The 17,072-nt window shown below is 45.2% G+C and overlaps 1 protein-coding gene and 1 non-coding gene across 2 annotated transcripts.

Annotated features, from left to right (window-relative positions):
* Window positions 1–629: 629 nt before the first annotated feature.
* Window positions 630–701, minus strand: trnfM-2. The gene has a single exon. It is a non-coding gene; the product is annotated as a tRNA-Met (tRNA).
* Window positions 702–3,893: 3,192 nt separating this feature from the next.
* nad2 (NADH dhydrogenase subunit 2) lies at window positions 3,894–5,685 on the plus strand (one part of a trans-spliced gene, as the record gives it). Coding sequence (YP_007889783.1) covers window positions 3,894–4,046; window positions 5,294–5,685 — 545 coding nt within the window.
* Window positions 5,686–17,072: the final 11,387 nt, after the last annotated feature.

Raw genomic sequence — 17,072 nt, forward strand, 5'->3', positions numbered from 1 at the left:
GTCAGAAAAAGTCGGGATTCGATCTCCACGAAAGGCTAAAGGAACATAAAAAAAGCGAATCATCTTTATCCACCCAATTAAGAACAAACTCCAAAGCAGTCAAAAAAGAAGGGCTTTGCCCCCCTTCAAAAAATAGATCAACAAAGATATCTTGCAAACCCTGTAAGGTTTCAACTTGTGAGTATAGATGCCCACCAACGGCTGAGAAAGTGAAGCCGTCTGGCAATACGTAATACTCCCCAAAGCGTTCCTTGAACAGGGTTTCAAGTCGAATATTCATTTCTGAATGCAAAGCATAAAAGGCAAAAGTGAGATCGAGACCCGGATCGGGGAGATTCAATGCGGGTGGGCGCCCCCCTCTAAAAAGGGAATAGAGAACAACAACAGCTATGGGATAGATAAGAAACGAAAAAGAAAAAAAAATAGATCTTTTTATCCATTTTACTTACATTCAAAAAACTCTTCCCTCCAGACACTCCGAAAAGCCTGTAGCTGATGGAGTAGGACTAGTGTTTTGATTGTTTGTTGTGGTTGGTTGTTGACCAAAAAAGACATGGGAAAAGGAAAGCACTCACTGAGTTACTTACGAATCAGAAAGATTGAGGCTGACTACGGCCTCAGATGATTAGGCGGGGACAGGATTCGAACCTGCAATCTTCAGGTCATGAGCCTGATGAGTTTACCAATTCCTCTACCCCGCTTCTTCCCTCTTGAAACTGAAAACATATAGATTAGCAAATGAGACTGCCCACACTGAACACCAACCCAATCTCGAAGAGAATCAGTACACGAAACTACATATCCGCTGATCTATATGCCCTGACGTGAACGGCAGCTTTCAGTGAGTCTTAGTTTGATGATCGAACATTCTTTCAGAACGCAATTATGTTTCATCATCGGTGCGAGAAAGACAAATAGGTCGGGCACTCTCCTCGCAGCGATCTTGTGCTGCCAATGGTTGGCGCTGATCTTAGTAGGACCAGGACGGCGTATTTGACACTTCAATCAAATACCCGCTCAGGATATGAGCGAAAATATACACCTGTTACAGTGTAACCTTCACCCACGCCCGTGGGTCTGAAGGACCTCCACAGACTGAGGTAACTAACCTCACATCTGAGTGTTTCCACTCATGACGCCTTTTCTCTAACGGCATTCTAAGCTCTCGATCCATACACGAGTTCTGGGTAGAATGGTGTCCAGGGGGTGGAAGAAAGATAGAAGACGAAGTAGGGAAGCCAGCCAACCCCTCTCCTTTTAGAATGTCGAGCTACTTCATACCTTGTTCTATCAACAACACGCTACTTCGTTCCTCTCCCTATCAGTCGAGTATCTCCGCTCCTGACTCTAACAAGTATGCTTCTAAACTCCAAGCTCTAAAGAACCTGCAATTAAACATACCTCTCCCAGGTTCTATCAAATAAGCTTCAATCCCTCTCCTTATAGAATAGAAATGCAACTACGTTCCTTTAGCGGTTAAGTAGGATTTATTCATAGAATAATAGAAGGGATAGGTTTGAGTCCTGGTTCAAGGTGTGAAGAGAGAGGCTGTCCCAAAAGGACAGGTACAAGACGAAGTGGCAGAAAGATAGAAGTATTGCACCCTTCTATGCCTTTTTTTTTTCATGCTGATTTAGTAGAAGAAGTCAGATAGAAGGACTAGTCCCTTAGGGAATGATCTTATCTGGCTTTAGACTCCTTTCAACGACACAAGGGACAAGGTTATGAAAGAGTTTGCCTAAGAAGCTTAAGGGCCCATGCCGCAACACAGCGCTAAAACTTTCAACTCAACGGCTGGCTTCGTCTTCACTTTCAAGCTGGAACAGAACGTAAGTTGACAACCTTTAGCTTCTACTACAACAACTATAGACCTATCCTTCCTACTTAACCGCTTAACGGCAGCTTTAGCCTTCCTGCCCTAACCCGACCTCTTTCTCCAATCGAAATCAGACTTGCGTACTCTGAGACCGTTTGGGGGACCTGCTTGCCCTTCTTCCCTCTCGGAAAAGAACTCCGTCAAACAATTAATGCCTTTGATGCAACTAGCCGGGCGGGTGGAAGTCGACTGAGGAATAGGATCCTTTTTCCGTTCAGTAGTTCTGCACATCGGATTGTGCAGCCGAGGAAAAACCTCATATCCCATAGTGGTTGGATAGGCCGATCCTTATCCTGAAAAAGATAGCAAACTGAGTAGACGTTGAAATGAAAGAGTCTTCCTTCTGATCCCAAGGAATGCGCGTCTGATGGTATCGTATATAAGAGAAAAGTTTTCTCGTTATTCGGGTTCGGAAGACTTGAGCAATAGGTTTCGACTCGGTCAACTGTCTTGATGAAGATTGACTGACAACAAGAAATGACGTAAGTGATAGATAGAAAAGTACGCTAATCTTGAAAGTTTTCCATTTTGGAGAAAGCGGCGGGCCCAAGGAGCTCTCCAATCGTGCCTCGAAATGAGGCCGGAGAGTCGGTAACCTGGGATCGCCTAAGATCGAATGGAACTTTATTTGATTAGATGGAAACAGATAGATAGACAGTGTGTAGTGATTTATTTAATTGTAGTCAGTCTTGACTTAGTTATAGATGTCCCCCAATCCCACATGTCTTTCTTGATGGGTAAACCCAACCAGCGATTTACAACAAACAAGTCTTTCTTCATTTTTTTGAGAGCAAGAAAAGAAGCGGAATGTCCGGTAAATTATGTCGAATGAAGCTATTGGAACAGCACCCTTGCACCATCTATTCACTATTGAGTCTTTTTGTCTTCGTGATCCTCACCCTACTCGGATTGTACGTGTGGAACACGGTGCAAAACCAACGCCACACCTACCACCTCTTGATTGCGTTAACTGAAAATAGGGTGCCCTTCCGGTGGGAGTGGAAGTGGAATAAGCACATACTTGAGACTTTCCCTTCCCAAGCCCAACAACAGGAAGCGACGAGAACATCAAATCGTGAATGAAAGAGCGTGACGAGACTTTCTCAATTCGAGATGTTAGAAGGTGCAAAATCAATGGGTGCCGGAGCTGCTACAATTGCTTCAGCGGGAGCTGCTGTAGGTATTGGAAAGTTATGCCTTTTCTTCTTTACTTTCTATGTTATTCTTAGGTTCATTCTCCCTTTGGATTTAGAAGTGAAAGTATTTTGCTTCTATCTAACAAGGCCCAAGTTACAGCGGGCTCTTTCTATTATGAAATGGTTCATCTTTTTCTGTTTATTGGTTAGTTTAGTATATAGGATTTCTACCTTCTTTGATTTGATCTTTCTGTGTGCCCCGTACTTCCCCTTTACTTTTCTTCCGCTCGATCCGAGCAGCTCTGGAGTCAGCTCAGGACGGACATAAAAAGGTAATTTCTTGAAAAATTGGACTTGTTGTTTCACCCCAACCCAAGACGCCATTCTGTTTCGCCTCCAAAACCAATTCCCAACTGGGTGGAAGAGGTTGATCTTCCAACCGAGGATCAAAACGATACCATAAACGATCTTAGAGATAAGTGTGCGATTCTTCTATAATCCTTCTCTAAAAACCAATCAAGAGACCGCTTTACATGGCAAGATATCGCACAACGCCTCGTTTTGGAGGGGAAGGGAACGACCGCTGAAGTGGGTGCCACCAGGGAAGACTTCCAACGTCTGCTTGGAGAATTCAAAAATCCAGGAGAGAGCGACGTCTATCTTCGGGTTTGAAAGGCCCTGGAGAAGCATAGACGCTGAGGCACCTTTTATTTTATTTATTACTCAAGGATGGGTTGAAACAGGCATTGTTGGTCTGGCTGCTGGTCTAGCGATCCCTCCTAGCCGCCTAGAGTGCAGCCTGCCTGTTGAAGATCGTAACGTTTGTAACTCAGTGCTCCATACGGGGAAAATGAAAACAGAATTCGTTCGGATCCTCCCACATGTTCAATCTTTTTTTAGCGGTTTACCCAGAGATCTTTATCATTAATGCAACCTCCATTTTGCTCATTCATGGAGTTGTATTTAGTACCTCTAAGAAATATGATTATCCACCGTTAGTCAGTAATGTGGGTTGGCTTGGATTACTTAGTGTTGCGCGCCTAGGAGGGCAGCGCGCTTTGGGATGCGGAGGAGCGAAGCAGCTCGAACGAATGAATGTGAGAGGAGCGAAAAAAGCCCAGCTCCCTAACCTAATGCGGCACCGGGTTCGGACCGCAGGGAACCGTAGCATGGGAGGATGTCTAATCCTTTTGCAGCCGCAAGGCTGGCTAATCGTACGCAGCTGGCTCGAAGACCCCTGGTTCTGGAAGGCACATGAGTCCGAACGCTATGTTGAATGTGCGACCGACACTACACTACGTAGGTACCTGTGCAGGCGAGGCGTCGGTCGGTCCTAGAAACGGCGGCAGCGGCGCGAGGAGTTAACGACCGGACGTGCTGCAACCTAGGGATCACCAGGCAGCTCTTTCGCTCTATAGGGATCGGGAGGGCATAGCACAATTCTTCTTGGAGGAGGGTTGGTTTGCCCGGGTGACTGATCCTGCCATAATGTACTCCTACCTACACGCACCGGCAACCGAAGTCGAGCATACATACGACGATCTTCATGCGTGAATAGCCGGGAGGAGAGAAAGGGCGGTAGATGATAATGAAAAAGGGCGCCGCGTCTGGACGGGCGGAATGGATGAGCGAAAGGTGCCATGGAGTGAGGAATATCCCGAGTCTCATGTAAGACAACTAAACTAAATGCACCTCGAGGTGCTGCCGAGGAACTGGGGGACCTTCTCGAGCACAGGATAGGCAATTGAGAGATAGAGCTAGCCTATTCGTTATGGGGAATCAATGCTCCGGGCCGAATAGAGCTTACCTCCGGCACCTGGCTTTATCCGGCGCATATTAGCTTAGCTGCGCTTAATAGGCCGGCTTCCTCTCTGGCGGCCACTTTCCTCCTGACCTTACCCACGCTACACTCCCACTCCAAGCTACGCCTTGCCAGCTGAGCAAGATGCATTGCGATTTCCTCTTCTGTGGACGCACCGGAAGGAATATGATCCAGGACGAGAAGATAAAGACTTTTTTTTATGGCGGGCTTTCTCTCGTAAAGCCAAAGACGCCCCAAGACAAGGGGGAAGGGGACATGATCAATAGAACCTGGCTGGATCAGGGCTGGGATAGTGACGCCCATTCCTAACAAGTTTCGAAAAGGTTCGCTCATGCTGGAGGGAGCATCCCCACTTAGTGATCGGTCCGCTAGTTCGCGCAAATCCGAATAAGTTATCACGGACGAGCCACATGCAGGGAAACTTGCACGTGTGGTTCTGGCCGGGCTTTCCTGAGGTATCTAATAACCTTGCTTCTGCTCGCCGCTGGCGCACCTCTCCTAACTATTGCCCATTTATTCCGGAATAATCTTTTTAGGAGGGACAATTTTACATATTTCTGCCAAATCCTTCTATTATTAAGTACGGCTGGTACCATTTCGATGTGTTTCGATTCTTCCGAACAAGAGAGGTTTGATGCTTTTGAATTCATTGTATTAATTCCACTTCCTACTCGCAGTATGCTCTTTATGATCTCGGCTCATGATTCAATCGCCATGTATTTAGCTATTGAGCCTCAAAGTTTATGTTTTTATGTGATGGCAGCATCAAAAAGAAAGTCTGAATTTTCAACGGAAGCCGGCTCGAAATATTTGATCTTAGGTGCATTTTCCTCTGGAATCTTACTGTTTGGGTACGACCGGACAACTACCGATATCTAAAAATCTCCTTTCTTAGCTTAGAATGTTGTGAAATATATATCGTAAACTATTGGATCGGGTATTACTTAGATGTGAAACTTGCAGACCTCATTGGTGATCTTACGGGGGGAACGAAATAAAAAAGAATATATATATATATATATACTTGTAGAGACCCTCTATGTAGTTGTCTATCTGAGGCGATCGATCTACATCTTTCCTCATAGCCCTGGGTGGGGCTGTGTCTCGATCTCCTACGTGCGAAATCTGAGGGACTAGTTCCTATGGAGATTCCCCTTGGTCTAATTCCACGCCTTATGACGTATTTGAACTGGGAGGCCTGGCGTAAAGTGAAGATTGAGGGAAATATAGAAAAATTCCCTTCTGGGGTATTCCGAAGGTGTAACCTAGGCAACGAAATAAAAAGGGGCCCGATACTTCAACTAGAGGAGCGACCAGTTGGTTCACCAAACCCCGACCCAGCGTCACACGTTCTCCAGGTCCGAAGGGATCCAGTGCCCAACTACCGACTCCTTCCGGAATTGCGTTATCGGAGCCGAGCCAGGAATGGCCGTTAGTGGACACCCACCACTTTTCACCGGTTAGAGAGGCCCTCTTTAATACATTAAGAAAAGATGTTCACAGGGGCCAGAAAGACTCGGTCATAGGAACTTAGACCGCCTACGCGCTGGTAAACGAAAACCACCTCGACCGGATCAGAGTCAACAACAATGTCGAATCAGGCCGCCCCTTGCCTTGAATTCACAGGCGGCCACCAGCTTTCCCAAAATAAATAAGGGGAGATCTGCTGCTTACTGCTCACGGAAACATCCGACCTATACTATAGTAAAGTCGTCCGCGTATCTTTCTGATATCAGATATCTAATAGCGATCAAAGGGTAGAACTCATGCTTTGAGTTTGCTGACTTGATTGATCAAGTCTGTCTGTCCTGTCTTCTTTTCTTTTTTAAGGAATTGAAAGAGAGGAAGGAATCCACTGGCCTTAGCTCATATACCCGTAGCTCATTGGGCAGATTGCTTTGAATAGCAAAATAGTAAAGATCAGAGTCGACATTCTTGGATTAGGCTGGTGCTATTTCTTCTTTTTTTTTAATAATAAGGAGAAAGGCTGCCTTAGGTTTAGTTTAGGAGTTTGAGTTCTCTCTGCTTTCATAGCCTAGTTTCGTAGCCTTGGTGCCTAGCCTTTTCTGATCCCGGGAGAATAAAGAAGAAGAATGGCTGTTCTTGAATCAGCTGTGAAAGACGCTCTTGCCTCAGTTGATGTTGGTGGAATAGATCTGTACACTCATACTAGAAGTGTACCATGGCAGGCAAGCAAGGAAGGCAGTCTAGTAATCCAGTCGATGGGCCCCTTTTTCCTTCCTCACCCTTTCTTTCTCTTTCTGGGACTCTCTATTTTCGCTTTCAACTAATTCTGTTCGGGAACCTGTCTTCCACGCCACCTGTGGTTTCCGAGCATGGTCGTTCTGCTTTGGACATGTCTGCAACGTCTCCAGCTTTCTCCGGGCGAGGGCCTGAAGCAAGGCAAAAATCGAGCATCGAAGTGAGCATATAAGAAGAAGTGCTTAAAACGAAGTAAATGGTTCAACATGAATGACTTTCTGGAAGCAGGCTATGCCGCCACACCCCCCCTGTGAAAGAGGGCTACGCAGCTGATTCGGTTAATCACATGTCAGAACAACCGCTAGGGATCTTTTTTTCATTACCAAAACGGAGGTAACCCTTTTTCTTTCTTTGCAAAGCTCTTCTTTTGGAGTGAACCCGAGTCTAATAAATCATTTTTTTTTGAAATTGTCCATGTCTGCGTGTTCTTCTGTACGGCCATATGACAAGAGTCATTTGCGAACATTTCGGGAACCTTTGGTGGTCTTTTTGTTCCAAACATCGCATCCAGTATTGCTGGTTCCTTTTTCATTCAAAGAGCTAGCTCATTAGCTATCTGTGAGCGGGGCTTGTTGAAAGCATCTACTCGAGTGTTTCGATAAACTTACCAGTCATCTCAACATTCCAAATTCCTATCTTTCTAGCCAGCAGCCTATTACGTAAACAGCTTTGTCAACTAAGACATATACATTGTAAAAGAAATCCTTTGGCCAGGTTCAGTAAAGAGAAATCGCAGGATAAACCGTGGGGAGATTAGTGAAGCTAACGATCGATATAAGCTCAAACAATTCCCAAGCACAACAATAGCAATAGCTGCAGCTTGAAAAGCGAAGGTAGTTCTTGGGACCTTCACATTCACAAGAGATCAATGGATAAGGTAGTTGTTATGGAGTCATGAAAGAGCCGATTGTCTGATGTGCTCGTCAGGTAGGAAGGAGATGACCATCGTGCTGATTCGGGGAAAAGACTGAAAAGAAGCTCTCTCGAATGAAGACCGTGCTCCCTTCTTTATAGGGAGGAGATCTTCTGCCCGCGGCTAAGTAGAGAAGAGAAAGGGGTCTTTGGTTCTCCCCTAAGGCTGGAGAGGCTCTTCCCGCTAAGAAAGAGAATCATGTTATATCTACGCCATGATATCAATCAGGTGGTTTAGAACTCAATTCATATGGGTTCATCTTCCGCTTCTGGTAGAGAAGTTGAACAAATGGTCTCTGAGCTTTCGTCCCCGTATCCCATTCTTGGCCTTCAGCCGGCTTTGATCTACCCATATATTCTTCCTTTCATGGGGCTATCTCTCTACGCTAAGCTGGCAAAAGGGCTTTCCGAGGAAATGGGTGTAGAGGAGCTCGTGTATCTTTAGTCATAGGGCTCACCCCTCAAGACCCTTGCTTCTCTGTCAGCTTCTTGTCTCGGAGTCTATTCTAACTACCTCTCTGCGGGACAGACAGCTGGAGGAGCACTTTACGAGCGCTTGGCCAGGGGTTCTTCATCTATCAAGAGAGGGTTTCCCGGTAATCAAGCTAGAAGTTCATTCCTCCCTTGCTTTGAAAACTTCTTAGCTTAGGAAGTCTCTACTCAGACGGGGATGGGTTTTGTTGATCCAGGTCGTACTCTATTGACTCAAGAAAAGTAGGTTTAGAAGGTGACACCTCCGCTAATTGTCAAATCGCGTCTATCGGATAACTACTTGAATCAAAATTATCAGGTTCCTCAATGCTGGCAAAAGAGCTTTGAGACTTCCCGCCCGAGGATAGAATGTGAATCAATAATGAATGCGCCTAGGAACTACGATTCTGAAGAGGCGTAGTTCCCGGCCTCCCCTCTTTCGTTTGCTTCCGGTTCATGGAAGATGGGGTAAGGCTCGGGCAAGGACAAGTGAAGGAAGCGCAGCAACGATGACTGATTTTCTGAGACTTTCGCGCAAAAACAGAGATCGAAAACCCAGGACCAAAGTGTTTTCGTGTTATTAGCGTCTAGGCCGAAAAACTCGTGGCTAAGGTCCATGCACACTAGTTCAACGCGCTCACGTAAAACACACGAACTGAACTAGAGCAAGATTAGGGTTTGGTTTTTAAGACGGCGCAGACTCAAGGAAGAAGTTTGCTTCAAAGCTAGAAAGGCTTAATAAGCGCATCTCCAGTACACCGAGCTTACACCTTTGTTCTTCATTTTCAGCACATTTTTACGAACTTTATTATTTATTCTATTTTCATAAGTAGTAAAGATTTACAACTAGGGCTTTTCCCATACCATACATGCAAACATAAAAAAGAAAACCAAACAAAGATAGTTAGCATAGATAGGAGTCTATCTCCAGTAAGCATCCGGAGTAGATCTAAACTAAAAAAGACAAAGAACACCATACATTAAAACACACTACTTTGCGTCTACAGACACTTATTTCAATCTTCTAGAAAGAGTCGACGGACCCTTTATGAAGCTTACGCACACATAGACAAACCAGCCACACAACTAAACACAACATTACAACAAAGTAAACAAACAACATATTAAGTTCAAAGAAAAAGAAAAGCAAAAACAAAGGACTTCTTAGTTGTTTCCCCCTGGTCTCCCGCGGATAATGGAGGCCGCCCTGATAAGCAGCAATTCGCGCTCTCGGATGAGAGCCCTCCTTCGTTCTTCCAGAGCGCAAATGCGGTCCTGGAGCTCTTGTATCCGCTTTACCAGGACCTCCTCCTCGACAGGAGGCAAGTGCTCCCAGAAGGCAGCCAGGGTTTGCTCCTGCTGGAGCTTTGCGTTCTCTACATGAATAATTGCTTGCTCAATTTGAAAAAGCGTTAAAGTGGTAACTGGTGGATCCATATCTCCCCTTGCTTTGCCAAATAGAGAAACTTCTATTTATAGACGTGGGAAGCTCTAAGCGAAAAAAAAAAGAGTCTTTCGTTTTTCGCGGGTATCGCCACGTGGCTTAATCCCGAAAACTCTTTCAAAAATAGAACACAATAATATAGCGCACATCAGAGAAGAGAGTACCCCCCTTTATAATAAGAGAGGCCCCCTGCGTCCTTTCTTCATAGATGGAGCAATCCTCACTCGACAGCTCGAAAGCGGATCAGTACAAACCCACGTGATCCGTATTCGCTTACGTACCACGCGTGCTTCGTCGTACACTTCCTAGTCCTATTTCACTGGCTTATTTGTACCCGGCTACATGATGGCACTCCCCCCGGCCAATCCTCACTCGACAGCAGCTCCGTCCTAGCGTAGGCGATTGAAGTAAAGCCTCTGCCTCTATCGCTTGATTGAAATGAAAGGATCAGACACTTTCCCCTACTTTTGACAGCAGAACGAATTCTATTATTCAAATCAGTAAGGTAAACTTGCTTTTGCCGATTGCACTCGGATAGCGGCCTGGGCCGTCCTGGAATGGTAATAAAATAATTGGACTGGACTTGGGCTTTGTTTGGAAAGCCAGGAAAAGGTGGCATTTCCGGGCCAGGGCTGAAAATGGATCTGAATGCTAACATTGGGCTAACCTTCACTCCAATAGAAAGGGGAAACGAGCAGAAGCATATTTAGTCTGCCATCCCTAAGGGCAAATCCGTGTTCATCACAGGCTCTGCTGGGACTGGTAAAACCCTATTGCTTGAGGAAATTCATTACTGAAAAAATGACCTATATGTGGTGTGGTTTTGTCATACAATAAGATCCAATTTGTTTGGACTCGTTAGGTTTGGCCCATTACCTTGAGTGAGGCCGAACGTGTACACCTTTTGTTATGAATATGTGATCTTATCCACCGATGGGTCTTGTTCTAAGCCCAACCCTCTCGTCTGAGGGTAGGATATCCAGAAACCTTCAATCACGGGAACTTCCCCTTTTTGGTGGACAACCTATGTTGGGCTGACTAAGCCCACTATCCTACCTAATAGGGTCCCATCTTGTGTCGGGTTAAGGGCGCTTAGTGGAACCCCATTTCTTCACTTTTAGTCTAGGGCTTAGCTTTGCATTAGGCTTCGATATAGCTTGCTTTCCTGGTTTTGGATTCAACCTCTGCTCTCCTAATTCAGTCTATAGGCTTTGGTTTAGGTTCAATCTTATATATAAGTTTAGCTTAGGTCCATCAATAAATCTCTCATAAACCCCTAAGCGGAATCTATTAAGCTGAATCCATATGGGGCCTTGCATTAGGCCCCAAATTCCTTGTAACGCTCTAAGAGGGTAGTGAGGCATTCAAGAGAGTTCAACCTGCATTGGGCTTTAGTTACTTCGTCTGGCCTCTTTTCAATAGTAAGAAGCCAAGTTCAAAGAATCGAAAATAGGATGGAGAACTTGGTCTTTGAATAACTCTAAATAAGAAGCATCACATCAAAAATAAAAGGGAATTCCTGCGGGATATCAATCTCGTTCACATTCATCCATTTGAATGTATTTCAGAACCTGCCATTGTATCGCTTTCAAGGTAAACGGACCAACCTCTCGAAATCCAAACTAAGGAAAGCATGGGCCTCTCTCTCTCAATCGGTTGAATTGGTAACGGCATTGGCTATTGGCCATCCGTCCACAAATCATCTGAAAAAGTGGGTCGATTCCCCCGCCAGATGTTTCATCACTTGTTCAATCCTTTCTTGAAAGAAAGAGATGCTCATCTGCTCTGGTTAGCTCGGTAGAGTGGCAGGCGAAATCCGTCTCTCTTTATAGATATAGAATAGGCGGCTAGTAACTTCTTACTCGTGTAGTGAGAAAAACCTTCTTTTCTTCATGGCCTCCTTTATTTAGATTGAGTTCAATCACGAGTTTAAGGTTTGCGATAGATGTTGCCTTTCCTGGATAAACGATCTCAAATCGGCTTTTTTATTGAAGCAGATCTGTGAAAATTTTCGGTTTTTTTCAGTCATTTGTCCCTGGCATCTTATCTTCCGGTTGGAAGTGCAAGGCAGCAATCATCTGTAGCGGGCTAGCTCACAGAATCGATATCTGTATTTGTATAAATAGAAGAGATGCTTTTTGCTTTGTCTTTTAAGCCGGATCTAGAATGTATTGGTAAGGATCTCTCCCCTGCCTATTTGGAGGGCTGACAGTTGCTTGTCTAGCTCAGCCCCTACTGAGCTTTCCGGTAGGCATCAGTCAATTAGATTATTATCAATTCCCACTTACTCATGTAAATGTAAAAACTTCTTACCCCTAAAAATGCAATTCCAACTCGGCCAGAGAATCAAAGGGCAGATGGTATGTCTTTCTATCCATCCTGATTGTTGGATTGAAATGAAAATCCGACTTTATGCGAGCAAGGTTAAAAACAATATATAGAATCTAATCCGTCCTTCTATCAATCGAGAAAAAACATTCATCCAAAATCTTTCTTTATTACTACTACATAAAACACTACATTACATAAACAACCACATATGACTTTCCTAGAGAACTAGAGCTTTAAAAGCATTCTGTTATGCTAACTACATTAATGAATTTCGAAACAGAAATAAGTAAAAGGATAGGCCTTAACAAGTAGAAAGAAGATAAAGGAACTACTTTTTTTTTCTAGTCTTCCCTGCCTGTCACCGAGTGTGACAGCCGGGACACAGCCTCCGAAATGAGTTCGAGCTGCTCCTTCCGCAGCACTTCCAGCCTTAGCTCCAAATTCCTTATGTTTGCTGCGGAAGTGCGAATGCGTTCGTCTGCCGCAGCTGAATCTACCGCTCGAATATTCCTTAAAAATCAATTGAGAGTTCTCCGGCGGTTTTGAATCGCCTGTTGTATTTGACGCATTTCCGCATCAATTGCGGAAAGCCTGTTGGAAGTTGCAACATCCATAGCTATGCTATTACGAAATTTCTTTGATTTGAATGAATTTGATGAAGAAGACACTTATGGAGCCTCCATTTCTAGAGTGGTAGAGGAATCCCGCCATGCGTCACCGAATTGGATGGCAGGCACAATTCTGGCTAGTTCTCCGCACTACTTTTCTGCAGTTGAAGACTATCATGCCTGTTTAATGAAAAACTGGCAGGCTCTGGCTACCTTGCGGAGCAAACAAAATCTCCCCAAATCACACTGCCTGTATGAACAAACAAACTTTGTACAACCAGCTTACGTGGAAAAGATTCGATATTCGATGCCAATAGAGTCGTGACATCCATGTACTGAGTCGTCAAATGAGCCACGTTAAGACAGCCCAAGCTTATACGCATTGGCCCACAGGGTGCCCCAATAGGGCCCGAATGAAAGACCCAAGCCTACATGAACCATCAAAGAAAGTCCTACCACACTAGATAGCTTAGAGATTTCCCATGGGAAAACCCTGTATTATATTATGTGACTGCGTGTGCTTGTTAGATTGCTTGGGGTTCTATGTTGGGCCCACTCTTTGTCACCTTAGGAAAATGGACTTATCGGCTGTCTTTCTGGGCCCTATGATGGACCTTTATATAGAATAGGAGAGGGCCAAGAATTCTTTTTCCCGTGGCACATTTAGTTCTGGTTGAGGCTTTCTTTACCCGGTATAACTGGGCTCGGAAATTCGCAGCATTGCGGCCTGACTCATCATAAGTTGGAGTGATGAATCCTGGCCCTCCCGAGCCTTGTAACAATTTTCCGATTGAATTAAGAAAATTACAAACTTGTCCCTTCCGTTTCACATTTCCCGCCAAATATAACTGAAATAAGATTCAAGAACGTTCTAACAACCACGCAACAGTCATGCTTCGCCGATTCCTGTTCCACGCTCCTTTCACGCGCACGTGATCGTTCTCTAACCACCGCCTCTTAACCGCTCCCTCACTCATAGTTTCGCGCATAAATACCTCTACCTCCTCATTTCTTTCATTTTTATTTGCATTCTCTCTGAAGGAAACCCTTCTCTTACTGGCCTTCTCCCTCTTCTCTCTCCGCCATGGACATCTCTTTGCGATTCACAGTGCTCTTCGCAATCTCGATCCTCGCAATGCTCTGCAACCCGAGGGTGACCGCCTTGGAAGGACTGGAAGCAAGCTTCACACCTTCCACAACGGCAACTACACCGTCGACTCCACAAGAACTCCAAGAACACTCGTTCTTCTCTCACACAGCACTCCTCCCTCCGATCTTGTCCCATCTCGGCTTCCACGAGCTAGCCACGGCGGCTCCTTCACTCTCTGACTCCGCGGCCACCGCTGCCTCTGCCTGGACCGGTCCTTCTACGATCTTCGCTCCATCAGATGCCTCCCTCTGCACCTGCTTCTCTTGCTCTTTCTCTAACCTCCTTCGTGAGCACTTCCTGGTCTCTTTCTTCACAATTGATTATATGCGGAGACTTGCTTTTGGTACCAAGATCGAGACCTTGAGTCCAGGCCGTTGCATCACCGTCACCTCTGATTCGGTCAATAGAAAGACCGGCACAACTGCTAGTGCTAAGGTCTTTCTCGGAAGGGGGGAGATCACGCAACCTGATCTCTTCAACAACGGCATGGTGGTTATTCATGGCCTTCAAGGTTTCATCGCTCCGTTTTCTTGCTCGTTAGCCATATAGTTTTTCTTGCTCTTAATAGCTGGCTTTATGAAGAGCTGGTTCCGGGGTATACCTTTATTGACAGAATTAGACTCTCTTTTCATCAGCCTTAAGTTGAGGATTCTGACCTAGCTCGATGACCCCTCTGTGAAGCTCTAGTCCTTTCTGCTTACTGTGCGGATAGTTCCGTGTCTCCAGCCTCTCTTGCCTACCTACCCCTCAGTCCTGTCTGCAGTAGCTGCTTCGCTTCTATCTTACTTAAATAGTAGACCGAGTAGATGACCGAAGAGCGGACTTCTTTCCAACAAACAGAGGAAGTTTCGATTCGAACAGAGATATGTCGGAATTAGCTATTGGGAAAGATAGAAGGTCAGGGCTTCAGACCCATAATTCAACCTAGCCAACAAATGTGGGAGCTTCTTTGTTTATGTAACTAAGCGTGATAGCTTCACCGCGCTTCTAGCTCTATCTCTCAAAGGAATTCTTAAACCGGCCATGCCAGACAAGTACTGGTTTAAGTTCCGCCATCCCCTCTCCCAGTTGGAATCGAGAGAGCCCAGTCGCTCCTCCTGCCTAAAGGCATAAATAGAGGCATCACTCGAGTGATGCCTCTTCTAGTAGATCCAATCCAGACAGATCTAGTATACGTACAAGAATCAGAAGGGGTCTTCTCCCTAGGTGAGGGGATTGTGCTACTTGCTTTTCTCTTAGTTGAATAATGGGTCTTTCTCTTTTTCTTTCCTTTCTTGTTCCGTCCTGCGCTAAGCAAGCGAGTCTTTCATTCCTTGCTCAAGTAAGTGAGGACAAGCCCCTTTCGTTTATCCGGATCTGCCTATCCGGGGACTTCTCCAACAACCTCTTCTGGGAAACAATCTCTTATGTACTCAGACGGGCCGCTCCACTCCCTGTGTTCTTTCAACGTAGCAAGGAGGCCGGCTGAGAATGCCAAGTCGGTCATCCACACTCAGTCAGAGTCCAATTTCCTAGCGGAAGAAAGCCAAAAGGGAAGTTCTGCGTCCTCACCTTTCAATCGAGCAACTGCGTTTCTTCGTCTTAGGCCTCCTACAGAGGTGTATTTCCTTTCAAAGTAAAAGAATTGAGGGGATTCTCGCCGGATGGAACAAGGCGCTTCGAACCATATACTGCTTTTGCTGGAATGAAACGAACGAAGCCTTGGAACATCATTCTGCTGCTTGCTGGGCCCGGATGGCGGAACTTGCATTTTTTGAGAGAAGAAAGCGGCCCCCCTTTTGCGGCAGAGTAGAAAGCTGAGCTTTCCCTCGTGTAGCTCCATTCAGAAAGAACACAAAAAAAAGGATAAATAACATTTTTTCGCGGATTCTTGCCATCACTACTGGAAAACAAATTGAGCTGTAGGCATCAAGGTCAGGGGGCGATCAACTATACTGCTGCAGAAACGGAATCGAAGGGGTTGGTTGAAGGGTAAGGAAGGATAGCGTGATTGACTGCTTTAGTAGGTAAGAAAAAATCATACTAACACGCTGGTGGAAGGAAATTGTTAATAAGTAATCGGGAGAAAGCACCCCAGTATGCAGTAAATGCCTTCTCTTCCATCTGCTTCAAATCTTAGTGGAAGAGTTAGAAAGAATAAAGGCAAATATGATCGATTGATGAGTGAACATCCTATCCTGGCGCGGATAAAGCTTGGTTTACTATTAGCATAGCCCCTTGAATGGGATCATATGAATGGAAAGACGTGTTTTTAAGCTTCAATCAGTTGGTCCCTTACTTAAGTTAAGATAGCTCTTCAAGATGAAAGCCCAACGCTATTGGCTTAGCTTCTACTACAATTACCCTAGCATAGTTTGGATAGATGAAAGCTGGGGGTCCCCTTCTTGGTTAATAGCAACTTTTTCTGCTTATCTATTCCGGACCATAATGTCTTTCTTTCCTTATTCACGACTGGGATAGCTTGGATACAGACTTTTCTTCCCCGGGATATAGCGGGTTCTCTTCTCGGTCAAAAACGGGCAAAGGGTCAAAGATAAAGAAAAGGGTATATTCGCGTCAATCTTTTTCTATCTGACGAGGCTATTCTTATGAGTGCTACGAATACTAAGACTCCCTGTCCTAACGAGCTAAGGGGGTGTACCATTCAATGCCAGCCCTATGGCTTTTGCTTGTCTTGTCTCGCCATAAAAAGCTGAGCTAGATGGGCCCGAACCTGCTCCTGCTCTTTTTGGTTCATAATTGTCTGTGGGATGGATATGGAATTCGACTTTCAACTTGCGTATGTCCTTTAGTTCAAGAAGATGGACACAGCATTGCTCTAAATGAGGATAGATGCGTATGGTATAGGAATCGGGAAGAGAAGATCAAAGCCGCTAGTTGAAGACAAAGGATCGCGAACTGGAGTTTTCTAATGAAAGAAATGCGAGAGCAGGTCCTGCAACGTGACTTGGTTTGCTCGGGTGTGGAAGGATCGGGGAACAGATATGTCGATGGTTGAAAGGCTAGCGAATACCATTCTTTCAGGAATTAGGCTTTTGAGACCGGCTAGCTCTTGCTAGC

This window comes from Vigna angularis (assembly GCF_016808095.1).
Source record: "Vigna angularis mitochondrial DNA, complete sequence".
Classification (NCBI taxonomy): domain Eukaryota; kingdom Viridiplantae; phylum Streptophyta; class Magnoliopsida; order Fabales; family Fabaceae; genus Vigna; species Vigna angularis.